Source organism: Acanthochromis polyacanthus, chromosome 4 (assembly GCF_021347895.1).
Source record: "Acanthochromis polyacanthus isolate Apoly-LR-REF ecotype Palm Island chromosome 4, KAUST_Apoly_ChrSc, whole genome shotgun sequence".
NCBI classification, from domain to species: Eukaryota; Metazoa; Chordata; class Actinopteri; family Pomacentridae; genus Acanthochromis; species Acanthochromis polyacanthus.
The window spans coordinates 7,370,077-7,392,817 of NC_067116.1; the positions used below are offsets into that span (position 1 = coordinate 7,370,077).

Below are 22,741 nucleotides of genomic sequence, written 5' to 3' on the forward strand. Positions count from 1 at the left end.
CTCCAAAAAACCTCAAACTTTTTGAATAAAGAGGATTTTTCTAATGATCAAGACATTTATTCTAAATGAATTACCTGAACAAGTTGAGAAAAACTCCAAATAATCTCTAACTTCTTGAAAAAAGAGGATTTTCTGAAAGATATAGTGGTTTATTTTAGCAAAGTTACACTGACATGAAAAAGTTGAGAAATATTCAAAAAAAACCTCAAACTTCTTGAATAAAGAGCATTTTTCTGAATGATAAAGTCACTTATTTTAGCTAAATTACATGAAAAAGTCTAGAAAACTGCAAAAAAATCTCACACTTCATGAATAAAGGGATTTTTTCTGAATGATAAACTCACTTATTTTAGCTAAATAACACTGAATTTACCTGAAGAAGTTGAGAAAAACTGGAAAAAAACCTCAAACTTCTTTAAAAAAGAGGATTTTTCTAACAATCATCTCACTTATTTTAGCTAAATTACATGAAAAATCTCGAACGAATTGCCAAAAGAGGATTTTTTTCAGAAAAAGTCCGTTATTTTAGCTAAATTACACTGAATTTACCTGAAAAAGCCAAGAAAAACTCCAAGAACCAACCCCTGCTCCCCACATTCTCAACAAGGAGCTTTTGGTAATTCAGTGTAACTTAGCTAAAATAAATGACTTTATCATTAGTTGTCTTTGTTTAAGAAGTTTTGAGGTTTGTTGGAGGTGTTCCTCAACCTTTTCAGGTGAATACGGTTTAACTTGGCTTCGATGCTAAAATCTTACTTTTAAAAAAGAAATCACCAACAGATCTGGTTTGGGAGCCCATGTTGAGCCGCTTTTACCATTTCCACTCCCTCTAGCAGTAAACCACAGGGAAGCAGATAGCGAGGGTGGAGTTAACGGATGGACTCGTGTGGCTTCAGCACTGACAGCCACATTTAAAGCATGTCTTTATGAAAGAAAGTGGAAGAAAAAGTAGTAATTGTGGTCATATTATTGTTTTATATTTAGTTTCGGACTGTGCTTCACAGGGCCGTGCAGACACCTTTGGAGGGTCAGGTGCTCAAAGTTAAAAGGGGGAACATGGAGCATGAATCTGAAACACCAAACAGAAACATACCAAACAAAATAACTGGCTGAATTGTAGGGCTGGACCCGAATATCCGGAATATCCGAATATTCGTTTGCTACGACGGTATCTGGATATTATTTTGGTAATGGTCGGGAGGCCAGACGAATGGATCCGAATATTCGGGCCGTCTCCGCTTTGTTGTTGTTGTTTTTGTTTTGGTGACGTCACACACTAGTCCTAGCTTCACTTCTCTTTTTAAAGACGCGATAATCTTGACATAGAAATATCTAGTGTTTGTGTTACAGAATTTCCTTACACTTGTACATCTTTTTTGCATTTTAAATATCTGAAAATCAGTGATTTTGCTTTCAAAATGTTGCAACTAGATGGAAAACCGTAAAAAGACTGATGGTCCTGCAGAGAAACAAGCTTGATTTGCAGCAAAAACTGCTGATAGGAGTCCTGCAAGGGCATGAAATGTTTATTTGTGTGTATAGTTTCTCCAGAGGGTTTGGAAATGAATATTTACCCAGTTATATTTAGCATTACTAAACTTGGAGCATGATTTGATGAGAAAATATCTGAATTTGGACATGGAGAACAAAGAGAAACACGTTAATGTTATTACTGCAGCTGTCCATGGGCACAAATTTGGCTAAAACAGCTGTTTGAGAGCTGATTATTGGAGGGTTATTTTTCCACCGTGTTGCCAGAGGTCTGTTATGACCAGAGTTGGCAGTTTGCTTTGGAAAATCCCTCCAAGCGGCGACAGGTGGAAGTGAGTTCATCGATGACAAATAAAGCTTTCTGGTGCGAATCAACACTTTTCTTAATCTTTGCACTTGTTTTCCGCTGTGGTCAAATATTCCTCCACATGCAGCGCGATGATTTCCTCTGTGTGTGTGTGTGTGTGAAGTCACCGTTGTGTGAGCTCAGCCTACTGGAAAGCCCTAATCGCCTGTTGTCATAGTGATGAACTTGGGCTGCTGCACGCTAATTCATCCCCTTTTGTTTTGCTGTTTGCTTTAAAGTCCAATCACTTCTGGTGGAATTCCTGGCATCCACTGTCATTTTTATGAGCATTTAAAAGAGCTGTTAGTCATCTGTTTATTCATTTTTGACCTGCAGTCTGTTGTTTTTCCTCCAAACGACAATATTAACTGGAATTATGAGTCCAACTATGAGTGTAATGATATAAAATTCACTTTCTAAAGCCCCGTTTTAAAGGTCATTCGTAAATTAGAGGACATTAGGGCTTCCAAATGCTTGAAAAATAAACCTTCTCTTTTACAGTTTTCTGCTCCATATTCATCAATAATAGGTAATAAACTATCAAAGCGTACACATCAATGGTAGCATTTTTATTCCATGTTTTCTGTGTTGTTTGCTAACCCTACTCTAATCACAGTAACAGGGTTGCTAATCCATGCTAACGTTAGCTTTTTCTCAGCAGTAGAAGCTAGATATTTAGCTAGCTGTTACTGCTGACCAAGAAGACAAACTGACTGATGGAAAACAGTCAAAAGAATGAGTCTGATCCTGATAATATGAGGTAGAGTGAGACATTCAATCAAAGCTGACAATGTGATGAAAAGATGAAAAACAAAAGAGAGGCCATAGCTTTGCTCTACACATTCTTTAGGAGAACTGTTTGATGATATAAAACAAGATACAAACAATAAAAACAAGACCCAACATGACAAAACAACACAAAACGACAAAAATGAGACCGAAAATGACAAAAACAACACAAAACAACAAAAACGAGACACAAAACAACACAATGAGACAGAAAATGACAAAAACAAGACACAAAATGACAAAAACGAGACAGAAAACAACAAAAATGAGGCAGAAAATGACAGAAATGAGACACAAAACAACAAAAATGAGACGGAAAACGACAAAAATGAGACACAAAACAACACAATGAGACAGAAAACGACAAAAACAAGACACAAAGCAACACAATGAGACAGAAAATGACAAAAACAAGACACAAAATGACAAAAACGAGACAGAAAACAAAAATCAGGCAGAAAATGACAGCAATTAGACACAAAACAACAAAAATGAGACGGAAAACGACAAAAATGAGACACAAAACAACACAATGAGACAGAAAACGACAAAAACAAGACACAAAATGACAAAAGCAAGACAGAAAATGACAAATACAAGACAGAAAACAACAAAAGCGAGACAGAAAACGAGACAAAAATGACAAAAGTGAGACAAAAAAAAACAACAAAATGAGACAGAAAATGACAAAACAAGACAAACTGACAGAAACGAGACATAAATCCAGAAAAAAATGGCACAAAACGCAAGTTTGAGGTTTTTTGGAGTTTTTCTCAACTTTTCAGATAAATTCAGTGTAATTCACAAAATGAAGTGACTTTATCATTATAAAAATCCTCTTTATTTAAGAAGTCTGAGGTTTTTTGGGGGGGTTTTCTCAACTTTTTCAGGTAAATTCAGTGTAATTTATCTGAAATAAGTCACTTTATCTTTCAGACAAGTCCTCTTTATTGAAGAAATTTCAGGTTTTTCAGAGTTTTTGTCGACCAACAGGAGTGTTAAAAGATTCATGTGCTCTATGTTCTCTGCTATATTGTGGTTTATGTTGTTGTATGAACCGCCTCCTGAAAGGGGAATCACTGCATTGTTGTGGCTTTGTTTCGTAACAGAGGCTTGTGAAATTACAGGGAGGCTGTTTTGCAGAAGAATGTGTCATCTATGGATCTATTTAGCACACAGAACTTGTGAAATGATGATTAAATGTGCTTCCTGTTTTCAAGATGAACCTTTCCAGTATCCAAGTGATTCACTTTTGGGAAAGAACATTTCTGCCTTCCTTTCTCATGTAAGGAGGAAGACAAATGACTGGAGATAAGAAAGGATTGATGCTTGGAGCTCTCAGTGCCCTGGTACGAGTTTAGGAAACACCGTCCTTCAACTGTGCCTGTTTATCGACGCAAATGTTCAGCCGTGAGCTTCCAAATGAGTCATTTAAATGCTGGAAATGAAACAGAAGAAGAAAAACTTTCAGTTTTACCAAGTGAAACATAAAAACCAGCTGCAGTTGCTCAGACAGCATAGATTTTCTAGTTTACTCAACTTTCTATTTGTAACCTCTGCAGAGATTTGCCCTAAAAATGCCTGGAAGTGTACCATGCCAAACAAAATCACAGTTTAGTCTTTATATTGTGACACCTTTAGTGAATATAAAACTGATTTTACAGCTTTAACAGAAATCAAATGTGTTTTTCAGCTCTTGTACTTGGAGAGACGACCTTTTTAGTCGAGCTTTTGATTGTTTATATACATTTGATTTATTTATTTCTCTCCTTAGAATTAATTCTATATACTGACTCCTCTATTTATTCGTCTATTTACATATTTTTGTGTATTTAATGCCAGCTTATTATATGTATTTTTAAAACTTCTTCTCTGTTTATTCAGTTAATTTTAGAACTTTTATAATTTCTTATTTTGTTTTATAATTTTTTTATGTCTGTTTCTGTTTCAAGAGTTCAAGACCTTTATTTATCACAAAGACAGTTATACATGGTACAATGCACACACAATACACACAAGACATATAAAAACACACTATATACATATATACCGGGCTTTGCAAAAGTTCTGTTACACGGTTTCATGATCTTTAGAGACGTTTACATGTCGGAGTGAAAAATTCCATTAAATAAACTGAAAGTTCTACCTTATAGGCAGGTGTCCTTAATACAGTTTTTTTTCTCCGGTGAAGTTGTATCAAGATGGAAGTCAAAAGAGTTGAGATATCTGCTCTCCTTTGTGCTGAACATCAGCCGGATGACCGTCCACAGAGTTGCGTAGAGACTAAAGAATGGTGAAGATCTTTCAGGTCTTCACCATTCTTGAAAGATCACTGAAAGATCTTCACCATTCTTGAGCCTCTCTGCGACTCTGTAGACGGTCATCCGGCTGATGTTCAGCTGCTTGGCTCTGTCAGACTTGTTGTGGCCAGCATGAAGGAGAGCAGATATCTCAACTCTTTTGACTTCCATCTTGATACAACTTCACCGGAGTAAAAAATTTGTGTTAATGACACCTGCCTATAAGGTAGAACTTTCAGTTTGTTTAATGGAATTTTTCACTCCGACATGTAAACGTCTCTAAAGATCATGAAACCGTGTAACAGAACTTTTGCAAAGCCCGGTATATTCTACACACACACACATTACGTTAGGTGGCGCTGTAGGAACATAAGTCAAAGACCTTCTGTATTTGCAGAACTAAATGTTAAAATTTATTCAGCAAGACGCTTTGATCATAAAAGTTTGTTGGCTTTACTTGTCATTTTGTGTCGCCTCGGTTAGAATTTAGATTTGTACAACTTGAAAGTATAAGTTTATGAGCACGTTTCACCTTTTTAACCCCAACTATTTCTCAGACAAATTAAATTCCTCAGCTTGCTGAACTTAACAGGAGTGGAGAATTAGCTGTAGCTAAAACTCTACATGCAACACGTCGGATTCATGAATTCTATTGAAGCTATGTTAATTGCATTGTCCCAAATAAATAATAAAAAACATTTCAAAGCAGGCAGGTTGTGACTTACTCTGACTTGAAGACATTTATTCATTTTTACAGCATACCCTTTAAATGTTTACAGATGGCCTCAAAACTGATAACAGATGTTTAAAAAATGCATCATAATCGGTGATGGGAGAGGCAAGATAACGTCATAATGACTTATCTCGGTGGCATTTACATTCCTCAGCTGCAAGGCCTCAAATCGGCTGCAAAAACAAGCATTTCCTTCAAACACGGGGAAAGAAAGGAAGACATGTGCACATAATACCATTTATTAGTAAATATATCGACAGATTACTCATAAAATATACTGTAAATAATTTCAGAAGCTGTGACGTTTATTCCTGCAGTTTGAGTGATTCACCACTAGAGGGAAACAAATCACAATAGTTTCACAAAAACTCCACAGTCAAATAAAACATGCAAAATTAACAAAAATAATGACAGAAAGAAAGTTTTAGTATGTTTTTCTTTATAAACTGAAACTTAAGGCTGCAAATGATGACTTAAATTATCATTAATTTCCCAATCAAGCAATTAAATGTACAAAAAGTAGTAAAAAAAAAAAAAAAACACCTTTCACAAATGACCAGAGATGTTGTCTTCTAACTGATTTTTCTCACCAACAATCCAAAATTCAAAGATTTCTTTTGCAACCATCAAAGATTTGTTGATTAATTTCAATCAATCGATCAATCAATCGATCAATCCTTGCAGCTTTACATGAACTACATCTAATCAGAAGCAAATGATTAGTATGGATTATATATTAAATGCTGGAGAATCTCTGCAGTTTATTTACTATCTAAACATTTTGTTTGTTCAAGTGCAACACCAGTTATTTTTATAATTCTTAATATGCCCGATAAGCTGTCTGCTAAAGAATCAACTATCCCATTGTTTTCATTAATACAGTTGCATAGAAGTTTTTTTTAAACTACATGTCATATTTTAGATTTGCACATTTCTTTTTGCACTTTTAATAATGCTAGATTGTGTGAGTGCACTGACAAGACAGAAATTATTCAGCAAAACATAAAAAATGTCTATAATTACCATCAAAATTTGTGCAAAAGCACTTAAAATGTGTTCAAAATGACTTGATAATTGTCAAAAATGACAATGAAAAATAATAAATACACTCATTTTGGGATTTTGACAGGTTAAAACATAAAAAAAGAAACCTTGGCTGATCATACTTGCCACACATCAAATTCTACTGATGTTACAGCCTCTAAAGTTCGTGAAATGTCCACCAAAGTCTGCATTTTTAGCTGGCAATATGAATAATCCATATATACAGTATATATACACATAGATCCACTTATAGAAACACCCAAAATCACTGTCATTTAAAAAAAATATGAACTCCATATTTAAGGCCCAAAATTTAAAAAAAATTAGTCGACTTTTGGATTTGGATCTTTAGAAATACCTCAAATATTGTCTAAAATGACACAAACATTGCCCACACCCACACATGCATGGCCCCCATTAACTTCAAATTGTCCAAAATGATTTCAAGATCATTCAAAATGACATGTAAATTGTACAAAGTGACTCCAGATTTATCAGATTACTCAAAGCTTGTGCAAAATCATTCATAAATGGTCACAGATAACTTCAAACCAGTTCAAACTGACTTAAAAATGCTCCAAAATACATAGAATTGGTCTAAAATGGCTCCAAAAACATCCAAATTTACTCCAAATTTGTCTAAAATGACTCAAAATGTGCAATATCACTTCGAATTTTTTCAGAATTGCTTGGAAATTGTCAAAAAAAAAATGGCTCAGAAATTGTCCAGAACAGTCTAATATATGTTTAATGGACTCATTCTGGCATGTTAAAATATCAAAAAACTTGCGTCCGTGTAGCTCGACTGGTTGAGCGGGCGCTCATAGCCCTTTTCTGCAAGTCTTTCCCCATTCTTCTCCCCACTTTCCTGTCTGTCTTCACTGATCTATCAAAATAAAGCCACAAAGGCCAAAAAAAAAACTTTAAAAAAGTATATTGAAAAACTTTTCTTGCCATATTTACCACACATTAAATTCTGCTGATGTTAGAGCCTTACAAGTTGGTGAAATGTTTTTACTTGGAAATATGAATAATTTTAAGGCCCAAAAATTGAAGTTTGGGCAGCATTGGGTTTGGATCTAATGTGGCCAGAATGATTCCAAACTTGTCCCAAAATGTCCCAAGACTAATTTTGTATGAAATGATTTAAAAATGACTCAAATAATGTTCAAAATGACTCAAACATTGCCCCAAACTACGAATAAATGGTCCCCAATAACCTCAAACTGTCCAAAATGACTCCAAATTTGTTGAAAATTACTCAAAGCTTGCGCAAAATCACTCAGAATGTGTTCAGAATGACTGAAAATTTACAAAAAAATACTCAATAATGGTCCAAAATAGCTTCAAACCTGTCCAAATTGATTAAAAAATGTAAAAAATACATAGAATTTGTCTAAAATTACTCAAAAATGTCCAATTTTACAACAAATTTGTCCAGAATGACTCAATATCTGTGCAAATCCCTTGGAATTTGTTAAACATTATTTGGAAATTGTCAAAAATGGTTCAGAAATGGTCCAGAACAGCCTAAAATATGTTTCATTGACTCATTTTGGCATTTTTGGATGCTAAAATATCAAAAAAAAACAACTGGAACCTCGGCTGGCCAAACTTGCTACACCTCAATCAATTTCCGCATTAATTTTTGTGCTTTTAAAATTGTCAGATTGTGTAAATGCACTGACAGGACAGCTGCTTAATTTTATTCCCTCAAGGGTAACCCTGTCATTGTTTTTTAAATATGATTCTGAAACATTAGAAGATATGAGTCGTGATTTTAAAATTAGAACAGTTCTATATACTAACCTGTCTTTTTTGTTATTTTTTGTTATTTTATGTTGTATGTAAGCTGCTGAACATTTAAATTTCCCTCGGGATTAATAAAGTATCTATCTATCTACCCGTCTATCTATCGATCTTAAACAAAGTGGTTCAGAACGTCTTATCGTCTCGTGCATGAGCCTCAATAACACACTCCTCGCTACGTTCCTGCTCACCCTGTAGTGCGTCCATGGTCTCGTCGAGGCGTTTCAGGACGTACATGGTGGCGATAATGAGCATCAAGCCTGTCGCCACGAGAAGAATGTGAGAAAACATCAGGGAACCGATCGAAATGGTGTCGGAAGGCAGAAACCACACGTAGACCCAGTCCTTGTAAGAGTTATGGTGGACAAAATCAGGTCCTTCTACTATCACCAACAATTCATGAAAAGCTTCACTGGACTGAACGTTGGCTGCAGTGTTAAGGGAAGTTGAGGCATCTGAGGTGGTTGGTTGGAGAGCTGGAGTGGTGGTTAAGACTTGTTGGGTAGTTTGTGGAAGTAGAGCGGTGGTTAAAACTTGTTGGTTAGTTTTTGGAAGTCGAGCGGTGGTTAAGACGTGTTCAGTAGTTTTTGAAAGTCGAGCAGTGGTTAAGACTTGTTCGGTAGTATTTGGAAGTAGAGCGGTGGTTAAGATTTGCTGGGTAGTTTGTTGGGTGGTGCTTGAAGTTGTCGTGGAAGGTGGAAGCAATGTTTGCTCCTGGGTTGGAACTATGACAAGTGGTGGCATTGTGCCAGTAGTTGCAGCAATATGGACAGTTGTAGCATCGCAAAAGTTGAATTCATCGTCACGTAGTGAACCAACGGTACGCAGCAGCTGGTAGACCGGACTGTGACACATCACGTCTTCACTGTCAAGAACAACCTGCTTATTGTGTTTTATCCATCTCGCAATATCTCGAATATCACAGTCACAGTTCCAGGGGTTCCCACTAAGATAAAGATTATTCAAAGCTGTGTTTGTTGAGAAAGTACCCCCTGAAAGAGTTTGGAGTTGGTTATTCTTCAGATCAATGCTCAAAACCCCTGTGAGGTTCTGGAAGATGTTTTCTGGAAGGTTCTCCAGTTTGTTGTCGTTGAGGACCAGAGTGTTCAGAGTGGGGAGTTTGGAGAACAGCTCTGGATGCAGATGACTGAGGTTGTTGGATTTCAACGAGAGCTTCGTAAGGTTGTGAAGGCAGCAGAAGAGATCCTGAGGCAGCTCCTTCAGGTGGTCATTGAGGTGGAAGTTGAGGATCTGCAGCCCAGACATGTTGGCGAACACGTTTTCAGGAACTGTGGTGAGGTTGGTGCCATAAAGATAAAACTCTGCTATTTCAGGCATGTAGCCCATCAGCTCATCTGGTAGAGATAACAGTGGGTTGTTGAAAAGAGTGAGTGTGCTCAGTTTGGGCATGAAGTAGAAGCTCCTGTCTGGAACCACCAGAAGTCTGTTGTTGGACAACGTCAGCATCTTCAGATTCCTCAGTGACCAGAACACTTGAGGCGGGAGGCTGGAAATCTGGTTGTGTTCGATCCTTAGCTTTGTGAGGTTGACGAGTTGATCAAAGATCCCGACTTCCAGCTCCTCTAGCTCGTTGTAGTGGATTATGAGCCGGCGAAGTTTAGTCAAGGAGTGAAAGATGGTGGGTGGAAGCTTCTTTATGTAGTTCGCACCAAGGTTCAGAAAGTCGAGGCTGGTGAGTCCATCGAAAAGATCTGAAGCAGGACTGGTGAGTTTGTTGCTGCTCAGATCCAGATCCTTCAGCCCAACCAGTCCTTCAAACATATCCGGAGAGAGGATCTCCAACTGGTTTCCATCCAAAAACAGCTGCTGCAGAGCGGCCAATGGACTGAAGACTCGAGGGGGAAGAGTCAAGAGGTCATTGGACGACAGTTGGACGGACTTTAACTGAGGAGCTACGTGGAAAGCTCTGGGATGGATGGTATGAAGGTGACTGTCGATCAGACTGAAACGTAGCAGGAGTTTCTTGTTGGCCAAACTCTGCTCATTTATGACATTCATGTTGGTGTTTTTGATCTGCAGCAGGTAAGTGTGAACTGGCAGATGCTCAGGTACATCGGTGATGTTGTCACCAACACACATGACGGCACCGGTGGGGCTGCAGAAGCAGCTGCTGAGACAAAACATGTTGCAGGTGAGACGAGGCAGCGTTACGAGGATGAAGATCATCCACAAGGAGCCTGTACAAAAATAACGACACATCAGGGTGAGTTGGAGTCAGTTCAGACAGAATCAAGGAAATACTGATGTTAGAGAACTTTAAAAAATGGTTAAATGTCCACCAAGACTGTATTTTTAGTTTGAAATATGGAAAGTTCCATAAATATACATTTACAGGGAGTCTCTGTGGACCCAAATATCACCCTTGCAAAAACTGGAACCTTGTCTTGTCATACTTGTCACACATCAGATTGGTCCAAAACAACATCAAATCTGTCCAAAATTGCTCAAATATATCCTAAATGATTCCACATTTGTCCAAAATGACTTGTGCAAACTTGCAACTTGTGCAAAATGACATAAACTTTGTTCAGAATGACTTCAAAATTGTCAAAAATGGCTCAGAAATTGTCCAGAATAACTCTACATCTGTTTAGATCTCCATCCATCTATTTTCTATACCTCGCGTTATCCTCACTAGGGTCGCGGGGGTGCTGGAGCCTATCCCAGCTGACTCAGGGGAAGGCAGGGGACACCCTGGACAGGTCGCCAGTCTGTCGCAGGGCTACATATACAGACAAACAGTCACACTCACATTCACACCTACGGTCAATTTAGAGTCATCAATTAACCTCAGCATATTTTTGGACTGTGGAAGGAAGCCGGAGTGCCCGGAGAAATCCCACACATGCACAGGGAGAACATGCAAACTCCATGCAGAAAGATCCCAGGCCCAGGCCAAGATTTGAATCGGGGATCTTCTTGCTACATGGCGAAAATGCTAACCACTACTCCACTGTGCAGCCCCTGTTTAGATCTGTTCATGTTAAAATATCTATTGGAATCTTGTCTTGTACCAAAGAGTTGCTACAAAACTAGAGGTGATTTGGCATTCCAGTCTGTTGCTCCTCATTTGTCTGGCCGATTCAGTCGACTCTTTTAGAAGTCAGGGGAAAACACTGTTATTTAGACAAGTGTTTGGTTGATGAAATGGTCGGTGACTACATTTTAGTATCACGTTGTTATGTGTATTTATGTGTTGTTTTATATTATTGTCATTTTGCATTGTATTGTGAAGCACTTTGTGAATCTTTTTTGTGAACAGTGCAATAGAAATAAAGTTTACTTACTTACTTACTTATTTGTCAAACTTTGCACACATCAAATTCTACTGATGACTGTATTTTAGTAGAAACTATGAATCCATCCATATAAACTTGCAGGAACTCTTTCTTTATTATTCCATTTTTAAGGCCCAAAATTTAAAATCTGGGCTTTACTGGAGCCAGTTGACTTTTGGATTTGGATCTGCTGGATACGCTTTTATCTGTGTCCAAAATAATTTCATACTTGTCCAAAAAATTTTCAGGTGAATCAAATCATGTACAAATCTAACCTTGATTTACATAAAATTATTTTAAAATGGCAAAAAAAATAAAGCCCCAAACTGCTCATAATGGTCCAAAATAACTTCAAACTTATCCGGACTGATTCGAAAAAGGTCCAAATTACACAAAAATTTTCCTAAAATGCCTCAAAATCTGTTCAAAATGACTTAAAATGTGTTCAGAATTACTTGGAAATGGTCAGAAATGACTTAGAAATTGTCCAAAACAGACTAAAATATGTTTAACTGACTCATTTTGGCATTTTGGGATGTTAAATATCGAAAAGCTGGAACCTTGTCTTGTCATGTTTGTCACACATCAAATTCTACTGATGTTAGAGCCTCAAAAATTGGTGAAATGTCAACTGAAGTCTGTATTTTTAGTAGGAAAGATCCATATAAATACACTTACAAAAACTTCCTGGCGCCCCAATACCACCTTCTTCTAAATTTTCAAATACATCAAAACATGTCCAGATTAAGACTGAATTTGTCTAAAATTTTTCAGAAATTGATAGAAATGACTCAAAAACTGTCCACCAATTTTTATGTGTCCAAAATAGTTTCAAACTTTTCAAAAAATGTCTCTAAAACTTTCAAATGAGTCAAATTGTGTACAAATGCAAACTAAATTTGTATAAAATAATTTGAAAATGACTCATAAATGACTTCAAACCTGTCCAAACTGACTCCAAAAAGGTTCAAAATACAGAGAAATTGTCTAAAATGACTAAAAATGTCAAAAACTACTTAGAAATGGTCCAACTTCAAGTCTGTTCAAACTGGCTTAAAATTATCCAAAAATTACGTAGAAACTGTCCAAAATGATGCAAAAGCAACGCAAAATCACTTAATATGTGTCCAATATGGCTCAGAAATTGTCCAGAACAGCCTAAAATATGTTTAATTAACTCATTTTGGCATTTTGGGATGTTAAAATATCAACAAAAAAAAAAAATGGAACCAGGTCTTGCAAAACTTGCTACACTTCTAATTCTGCTGATGTTTGAGCCTCAAAAGTTGGTGAAATGTCAACCAAACACTATATTTATTGTTGGAAACATGGATCCATGCATATATATGCACTTTCAGGAACTTTATGGAGCCACAATACCAATTTTGCTTGAGAATTTTGCAATATTTTTCCATTTTTGAGGATCAATGATTAGTTTATTGGCCTGTTGGAACCATTTGGTCTACTAGAAGAAGCAGAAAAAACTCCCAGGCATGAAATTCTCAAAACTAAGCCAAAATATTTTAACTCTCTGGTGCCAAATAAGAAATAACACCACAGCTTCATTCAACAGGATCATCCTAAACCTGTATTTTATAACAGATAAGACAGAAAGATGTGTTTTTTTCTCTTAGACACTCGGAATAATGAAAAAGTTAAATTCTGACGTGAGTTTCGAGGGCAAATCAAGTAAAATATTCTTCTCACCTCTAACATAGGACTCCATCGTCGTGTGTTTGCTCTTCTCTCTTATGTTGTCTTGAAGAAATAGAACTTTATCAATTGTGCTTCACCAAAACACCGCCCAAAAGTCACCACAAACATCCTTTACTCTGCTTAATGTTTAATCTTAACTCTCAAACTCAACAGTGCAGCGCTTCCTTAAAATATAACAGTCCAATAAACAGTCTTGTTTCTGAACTTTTTTCATTAGACTTGAGTTTTACTGGGAAATTAATATTTTAATGTAATGTAGACCCACAGTTCTTTTTAAAATTCTATTTGTTATCATATTTTTTAATATGTTCCAGAGTGTAATCCCGCTCTTTGTGTTTTTGTAATTGCCAACCAGCTGATTTATTCTCCTAATTTGCTGAGTTTTGTTGTTTGTTTTTTTAAACATCTCATCTTGAGCTGCATCAGAATTTCTAAAGTTGTAAATAAACTGACATGATGCTGTGAGTTTTAGTCATATTTTGAGGCTGCTGCTTCATTTCCTGCAGCTTATCAGGACAGGATGGGCTCAGCCTGCTTCCACTTCATGGGCAGATAAATGTCATTTTGGGAAAAGTTTGTGTCTGATTCCTGTTTAATGTGACAGAGCAGCTGGATAAATGGGATAAACCGACCTAGTCACTGATGAAAACATGTTTGTAAAGGAAAATAATACATTTATAGTCACATTTGTAGGGATTACTTAGAGAGTGAGGACAGGAGTGCATTTTTTTTAGCAATATTTGTGATTCTCTTTTAATTATATTTCCAAAATGAGTATTTGTTCTTTACTGACATGCATCCTGCAGTTTAAGAGTCAGCAAAATGACTCAAAAATGGTCCAAAAATACATGGAAATTGTCCGGAATGATTCAAATGTTGCCCAAAACTATTCATAAATGATCCCGAATAACTTCAAACTGTCCAAAATGACTCAAAAATGGTCCAAAATTACACAGATGTTGTCCAAAATGACTTAAAAAAGTGACCAGAATTATACAGACTTTGTCCAAATTGACTGAAAAACCATCCAAAATTATCCCAAATTTGTCAAAAATGGCGCAAAGGTTGTGCAAAGTCACACAGAATGTGTTGAGAATGACTCAAACATTGATCAAAACTGCTCCTAAATGGTCCCAGATGACTTCAAACATTTCCAGAGTGATTTAAAATAATCTAAAATTAAACAGAAATGGCCCAAAATGACTCAACAATGGTCCAAAATGACTCAACAATGGTCCAAAATGACTAAGAAATTGTCCAAAATGACTCACATATGGCCTAAAACTATTCATAAATGGATCAAAATAACTTAAAACTGTCCAAACTCACTCGAAAATTGTCCATGATTACACCAAATTTGTCGAAAATGATTCAAAGGTTGTCTAAAGTCACACAGAATGTGTTCAGAATGACTCAAACATTGACCAAAACTGCTCCTAAATGGTCCCAGATAACTTCAAACTGTCCAAAATGATTCAAAATCATCCAAAATTACACAGAAATTGTGCAAATTGATTCAAAATTTGTCCAAAATTACACAGAAATTGCCTAATGTTACGCCTTCCACTTCTGAGCGGCGAGGTGAGCGAAACCAGCGAACCAGCCATAGATCAACCAAGACTGTCTTCTCCAAGGGCCTCTCATTGTCTCCTCCTGCACCAGAACCTGAACCGATGCAGCTTGGCCGAGCACATTTGACTCTCCAAGAGAAACAGCAGCATCTTGATGTGAACTTCTGTTTGTATTGTGGCAGCTCTGGGGCCTATTTCACGGAGCAGGTTTTACAAACTCTGAGTTTCTTCCACAACTCTGAGTTGATCTACTCTGAGATAGAAAACTCTGAGTTTTCGGTTTCACAACGGCTGATTTGAGTTGGGTTAATCAACTCGGAGTAGTTTGACCCAGAGTTACGCGCGTGCACCGCAACTCTGAAAAGACAGCATCAATGGAACCCCGATTCGACGAGTCACCATGGAAACGGGGAAGCGAAAGGCTGCGTTTTTGAACTGGAAGTTTTTAACGCGCTCATACGGCGAGTTTGAACACGTTTTTAGAAAGAAGTGCAACACTGCTGCAGCTGCAAAAGAGAGAGAGACGGCGTGGAGAACAGCCCGGATCAATGCGTAAGTTTAAATGTAGTCCTTTGTAATTGTAATAATATTACAGGGAATAACTGTCTGAATGGCAGCCTAGTAAGTTATTTCATTTAGGTGAAATCCCGACGGGGCAGCAGCTTAAGATGAAATATAAAAACACTGTTCAAACAGGTCAGACCTCAGCATTATTTCATGGAGGTACTTCGTGTTGATCATGTTTTACATTGTAAAGTAGCCTAAATATTAAGTGGCTGTTTGACTGTGCAGTTGTTTTATCCACACATAGCCTAAATGTCTGCATCCATATCATGTCCTGTTAAATAATTAAGCCTATTTAAACTAACATAGACTTCTGCTCAGCCAACAGAAAGAAAGCAGATGCCTGTAAAACAGGTGGAATAAAAGGTCATGGATGCATATATATATATATATATATATATATATATATATATACACCTTGTAATTGTAAGTAGGCAACACTCCAAAGATTTATCCAAATGGTAGTTTAAGTTTACTGAAACATGTCACTGATCTAGGATGAAGAGGATGAAACTGTGTCTGCTGCCTTTACAGAGGGGGATCCAGAAAGGCATACAGAGGTATGTTACTGATAGTTCTCTTCCCATTCACATTTTGGGTGGAATATAGAGTGTTACATTTAGCCTACACTGAAGTTTTTCACATTCTCATCTTTTTTAACAGAGCATGGCTGGACAGCAGCAGGATGGTTCCTCAGCTTCCACTGCACAGACTGACACAGTGAGATGGATGTTCAGGAAACACCAGAGGTTCGTTCTGTGGAATTCATGTGCAACTGTATAATTTAATGTCCTCTATGTATTCCCAGTTATCAATAAAACAGATTTAAGAACTGCATTTGCTGAGAAAAATCCAAAAAAACAGATTAGGAGGGCAGATCTGGAAATTGAAATACTGGAGCACAAGTTAGAGGTGGTGATGGTCACAGGTGAATTATGTTAACTACTGGAACATGAACTGAACTATCTCTTTTATTTGTAGGAAATAAAGAAGAGCAAATGAAATGTGTATCATGTCTTTATTTGCTGTGGTGGTGATGATGGTGACTTAAACTCTAAAGTGATTATTGCATACGGTGTCTCTGACTGCTCTGCTGTCCTGGATAGCTGCAGGTGGATGGGCTCATCATCTGGGTCTTCAGTTTGTAGGGCGGGGTGTTGCTCTCCTCTAATAGTGGTAATATTATGAAGAACAACACATGCCACAGTAATATCACAGGCCCTCTCAGGGGTCACCCTGAGGAGATGTAGGCTCTGGAAACAGGCTTTCAGCAGGCCTATGGTCATCTCCACCCAGGCTCTGGTCCTGCAGTGAGTCCGGTTGAAGTTCTGTTGGGGGCCTGGTTCAGGGTCAGGGTATGAGGTCATCAGCCTGGGTTGTCATGGTAACCCCTGTCACCCAGCAGAAGGCCATCAAACTCTCCTGTAATGTATAGTGGATACATCAGAGTATATTAAAGGAGGGAGACAAGAGAATTCTAATGTGAAAATCTTTAGGCTGCTGACCACGCTGCAGTCTGTTGCTCAGGTTAGACTCTCCATAAATCCTGGAGTCATGAACAGACCCAGACCACGTGGCCTCCACATTAGAAATGATGTATGCAGCATCACATATGATCTGGACAGTGCAGAGAATGACAGATGTTGAACTATGATGCAGTCTTTAACATTTAGAAACAGTAGTCAGTCTACCTGTAGCCTACCTGCACATTTATGCTGTGAATGGACTTCCTGTTCATGATGTGAGGGAGCTGTGATGGGGATGTGTGTGCATCTATGCAGCCAATCACACTGGGAAATCCTAAAAGAAATTAAAATTACTAATCCCAGTCTGAGGCTGCAGCACAACGTCATTAACAGAATATGATTTAAAATGAATTTAACAGATCTCTACATCATTCACCTGTAATCCTGTGGAACTCCTCTTGATGTTCTGACAGGTTTGTGTCCACAATGATGAGTAAAAGTCGTTTCAGAGCCAGGAAAACTTTTCTGACTGTCCTGCATACAGTTGTCTTACTGTAGTGCTCTGCATCTCCGACATCATATAAAAACTTCCATTTGCAAAGAACCGCAGCGCAACACACAATATCTGCTGGATGTGAGAGCATGACTGGCTGGTAATGTAAATGTAAGGACGGATTAGGTTGTTTATGTAGATTATGGACTTGAAACGATTACGAAACGGTACCGCTCAAACCGATAATTGTCCGGAAATGCGAGAACATTTATGCGCGGTCTGATAACAATCTACCGACGAATATTTAACTATCTGTGCAGTAATGCTGCTCCTTTATCCACTGGATCGTTAATAAAAGCTGTTCTACGCCAAAACTCGCTCGCTTACTGACTGAATGAATGAGGAAATGAAACAGCGTGTGTGGCTGAAAGAGGGCGGAGACAGAGAGAAACTCCAGGTTTTCTCAGATAAACCTGCTGGCGAGCAGGTTAGAGTCATAGAGTCTGTTACTGCGGTAACTGACCGAGAGTTGAAGTTACCCCTCTTTGTGAAACAGGCTCGAGTTACCCCGCATTCCCTGGTTAGAATTACCTCGCTTCGTGAAATGGAAAACTTCGAGTTTCCCTCATTTCAGGGTTAACAAACTCAGAGTTTTCACTAAACCTGCTTCGTGAAATAGGCCCCTGGTCATTACATCGCTACCTGCCCAAAACACCAAGCAAACGGACCGGCTCACCTCCAGTAAGGGGACTCCAGATGAGCCGAACCACCACCATGTCCGCTCACCAGTTGCAACTCTCAGCTATGTTATGGAAGTAGGAGAAAAAAAGGAAGTGGTGGCCTGGAACCCGCAATGTCATGAAGTCTGACTCTGCTCTGCTTTGACCCTTGCCACTTCCTTTTGTTCCAAACCACTGAACCTGGTAAACCTGGATTCAGTCCCTTAAAGAAACCACAACCTGGTCCAGGTTTTCAGTAAAGAAAATGTCCTTTCATTCCCACTTCACCTGCCCTACGATTGTGCCGTAGATCTCATTCCCGGTTCAACTCTTCCTTCCAGTCGCCTTTACAATCAGTAAAAAAACCAGAGCATATGGCCATGGAGACCTACATTAGAGACTCCCAGGCTGCGGGAATATTCATCTCTCCTCCTCACCTGTTGGAGAAGTTTTTTCTTCTTGGATAAAAAGGAAAAATCTCTACGCCCCTGTATCGACTTCCAGTGATTGAATGACATTACGAAAAAGCACTCTTACCCATTACTTCTTGTCAATTCAGCATTCCCTCAATACACGGTGCTTCCATCTTTACTAAACTGGACCTTGAAGATGCATATCACCTGGTCAGGATACGACAAGGAGACGAGTAGAAGACGGCCTTCAATACACCCTTGGGCCACTTCAAGTAATCAGTACTGCCATTTGGACTTACAAACGCACCAGCAGTGTTTCAGAACCTTATTACCTCCGACAGGAGGTTATGTAATCACTGGCGTTTGTTTGTCTGTCTGTTTGTTTGTTTGTCTGTTAACAGCATAACTCAAAAAATCATGGACGGATTTTCACCAAATTTTTACAGGATGTCCGGAAGAGCAAAAGTAACAATCGATTAGATTTTGGAGGTGATCCGGATCACCGTCTGGACCAAGGATTTTTTTGAAGGTCGAACTCAATTGTACAGGGATTGTACAGAGATTGTTACTTTTGCTCTTCCGGACATCCTGTAAAAATTTGGTGAAAATCCGTCCATGACTTTTTGAGTTATGCTGTTAACAGACAAACAAACAAACAGACAGACAGACAAACAGATGGCATGGAGGAGGTCTGTGCTCTCCGAGTGCTTCTCTAGTTAATGTTGTCCTCAGAGACGTGATCAACCGGTTCGCATTTGTCTATCTAGATGACATCTTAATCTACACAAAGACCCCCAAGGAACACACTCGTTATGTCCGCCAGGTTTTCGAGCGCCTCTTGCAGAACAGACTTTTTGTCAAGGCTGAAAAGTGTGAATTTCACACATCCAGAGTTGCTCGTGGATTTCGGATTCCAGTCTTATAAGTGACTTCAACTGGAGGCATCCCAGACGACCAGTACCAGATGCAGTTCACCACTCATAGCTACGCCGTTGAACGGTCTACATCAGTGTTTGATTGTTGTTCTGTACTGATTGTTGTTCTCTTTTGCCTCAGTCCTGGACTGGAGGGTTTGGCTTCTCCTTAATCTCCCTGTAAACATGTGAAAGAGGGGGCAGGGGGCTGGAGCTCCACTGGAAGGAAACCTGCAAACTTCATGAGCTCAGCGCCCAAAGAGCTGAGCAAAGAAAAGAAAAGAGAAACAAGAGTGATGACTAAGAGGCAGGAAAACGTGATCTTGTGAGGCAGAGCTAGAAACCTTTCAAGAATCAGTGAAGCTAAGGAGGCAGAGAACATAAAGAGACACCGGCTGACCATCTGAGTTCACTGATTGACAGAAACTACATGAACTACAGGGTGAGTTCTCGAAAACAGCATGCTGCTTATTTTTGGGCAATTATGTGATCAAACTGAGCAGAAACTAAATTTGAAAGGAAAATGAGTCAGCGACAATGCTGTAAAATACATTATTTAGTGCAAAATGAACTCTTGATTTGCCTCTTAATTCAATTTAATGGACTTTCAGAACCCTCCACTAAATGAAGAAATTTGTTGACACTTTGAAGAACCAGACTGTAATGAATTACTGTAAAAATACAGCAAAATTCTAATGGTATGGTTTTGTTTTTACACAATATAGTTAAAAACTGTAAAATCTGAATTCTGCAAAATGTCATGCTGCTTATTTTTGAAGAAATATGTGATTAAATTAAGCAGAAACAAAATTAGAAAGGAAAATAAGCCAGTGACAATACTGTAAAATAAATTATTTAGTGTCCCATCTTTAAAATGCATAATAAACTATTAACTGCATTGACTTTCTGAACCCTCCACTAAATATGGAGGATCTTTAATCGCTGATATACTGTCATGAATTATGTACTGTAAATACTAGGGCTGAGACTTTAACACTTTAAAAGAAAAACGCATTTAATCGCACCTTTCTCAGTTCTCTAATTTTTGTCACACCGGTAACACTGATGAACACTCCAGCCCAGTAGGTGGCGGTAATGAACCTAAAGTCTGCTTTCCAGCTGTGAAGAAGATGCGCAGGATACAGTGAACAGTGAAGGAAGACGAGACCGCATTGAGCTTGTTAAGCGGAAGGTTTTCTTTTGAAAATCTTCCTGATGGCAGCTTGGATAAAAGCGTGGTTTTGTGCAAATTGTGCAACAAAGAGTTTTCTGATCATCGCAGCACTTAAAACCGGCGATATCACCTCAATATAAAACATGTTGCTGTTAGCACCAGAGCTAAAGCTACGTGTTCACAGGGCCGTTTTTTCTCATGGCTGTTTTCTCTTTTATTACCAAACTGTTCAGCAAAAAGATTAGATTACAGAATCTTTATTTTCCCAATTTGAGCAATTTGATTTGCAACAGCAGTCAACAATGAAGTTCATACCATAAAAAACATCCATCCATTCACCACTTTATCCTCATTGGGGTTGCTGGAGTCTATCCCAGCTGACTCGGGTGAAGGCAGGGGACACCCTGGACAGGTCACAGGGCTACATATATAGACAAACAATCACATTCACACCTACGGGCAATTTAGAGTAACCAATTAACCTCAGCATATTTTTGGACTGTGGGAGGAAGCCAGAGTGCCTGGAGAAAACCCACGCATGCTCAGGGAGAACATGCAAACTCCATGCAGAAAGATCCCAGGCCCACCCCGGGATTCGAACCAAGGATTGTCTTGCTGCAAGGTGAAAGTGCTAACCACTACGCCACTGAGCAGCCCTCCATAAAAAACAGTATAATACAATGCATAGAAACATAGATACAAATAATATAATTATGAATGTCATCAGGTAAGTTATTATGACCATATATGTAGCCTACAGTGCAAGGACACAAGTCTAAAGGTTATTTAAAAACCCTACAGCTGAGGGAACAAATGATCTGAGGTATCTGTTTGATTTGGCCCTTTTAGGGAATGTATAGCGCTTCCCAGATGGCAAAAGTCGAAACTCAGCATACAGAGGGTAATGTGGGTCAGTTAAAATGACCCTTGCCTTCTGAATGGCTCTTGCTTGATAAGCGTTGTCAAGCTGCTGCAGGCTAGTGCCAGTGATTTTTTGGCAAAGTTTGACAATGCTTCCCAGACGATTTTTATTAGTGATGCTAAGGTTCCCAACCCAGCAAATCACTGCAAAAGTTACTGACTCAATAAAAGATGAATAAAACATTTTTCAAAGAGAACTGTCAGCATTAAAATCTCTCAGCTTCCTTATAAAGAACAATCTCTGGTTGGCTTTTTTGCAGATATAATCCATGTTGGCCTCAAAAGTCAGTGTGAAATCTAAGATGGTGCCCAAATACTTGCACTGGCTTACAATCACCACAGCTGTACCATTAATAAAAGTGGTCTTTGGAACAAGTGGATTTTTCCACCATTCAATGAATTTGTCCATCACAGGGCCATGTCCTTCCCCCTGGTCCTGCAAGAGGCTGACAATTACCGAATCATCTGTTAATTTAACAATGAACCTTGAATCATCTGTGCTCTAAAAGTTGTTCGTGTACAGCACAAAAAATAAAGGAGTGAGCCTGTAGAGAATGTCATGGTATCAGAGAGGGTGTCATTGACACGAGTTCTTTGTGACCTCATTGTCAGGAAGTCGACCAGCCAAGATATCGTTGCAAAGCCAAAGCCAGGTATTTCAGAGAGCCTGTTGGCTAAAATATAAGGCTGTAGACAGTTAAAAGCTGACGAGAAGTCACCAAAACATAAACGAGCATGAGTCCTCAGTCCTTCCAAGTGACCAACCAACAGATTTAGCAAAGTAGCTGCGGCATCCTCCACGCCTTTACGTTGCTGATAAGCGAATTGGAGGGGGTCAGTAACACTCTGTGTCATCAACAAAATGTGCTGCTTCATGACACATTCAAATCCTTTCATTATTAAGGAAGTAAGTGCCATTGGTCGATAATCATTCAGTGTTTTTGGCACTGCGACCTTGGCCACGGGGACAACTATGGAT

At 38.5% G+C, this 22,741-nt stretch overlaps 1 protein-coding gene across 3 annotated transcripts in view; it reads right to left on the minus strand.

Moving 5' to 3' along the window:
• Positions 1-5,658: 5,658 nt before the first annotated feature.
• Positions 5,659-22,741, minus strand: part of LOC110953850 (platelet glycoprotein V) — a 40,805-nt gene continuing 23,722 nt past the window's right edge. For 2 of the 3 annotated variants that reach the window (XM_051947470.1, XM_051947472.1), the window contains exon 2: positions 5,659-10,710. In XM_051947470.1, coding sequence (XP_051803430.1) covers positions 8,639-10,710 — 2,072 coding nt within the window. In that variant the 3' untranslated portion in view covers positions 5,659-8,638. Of the gene's footprint in view, positions 10,711-13,518; positions 13,558-22,741 lie in introns of those variants that run through there. The other variant, XM_051947471.1, reaches the window with a different exon arrangement.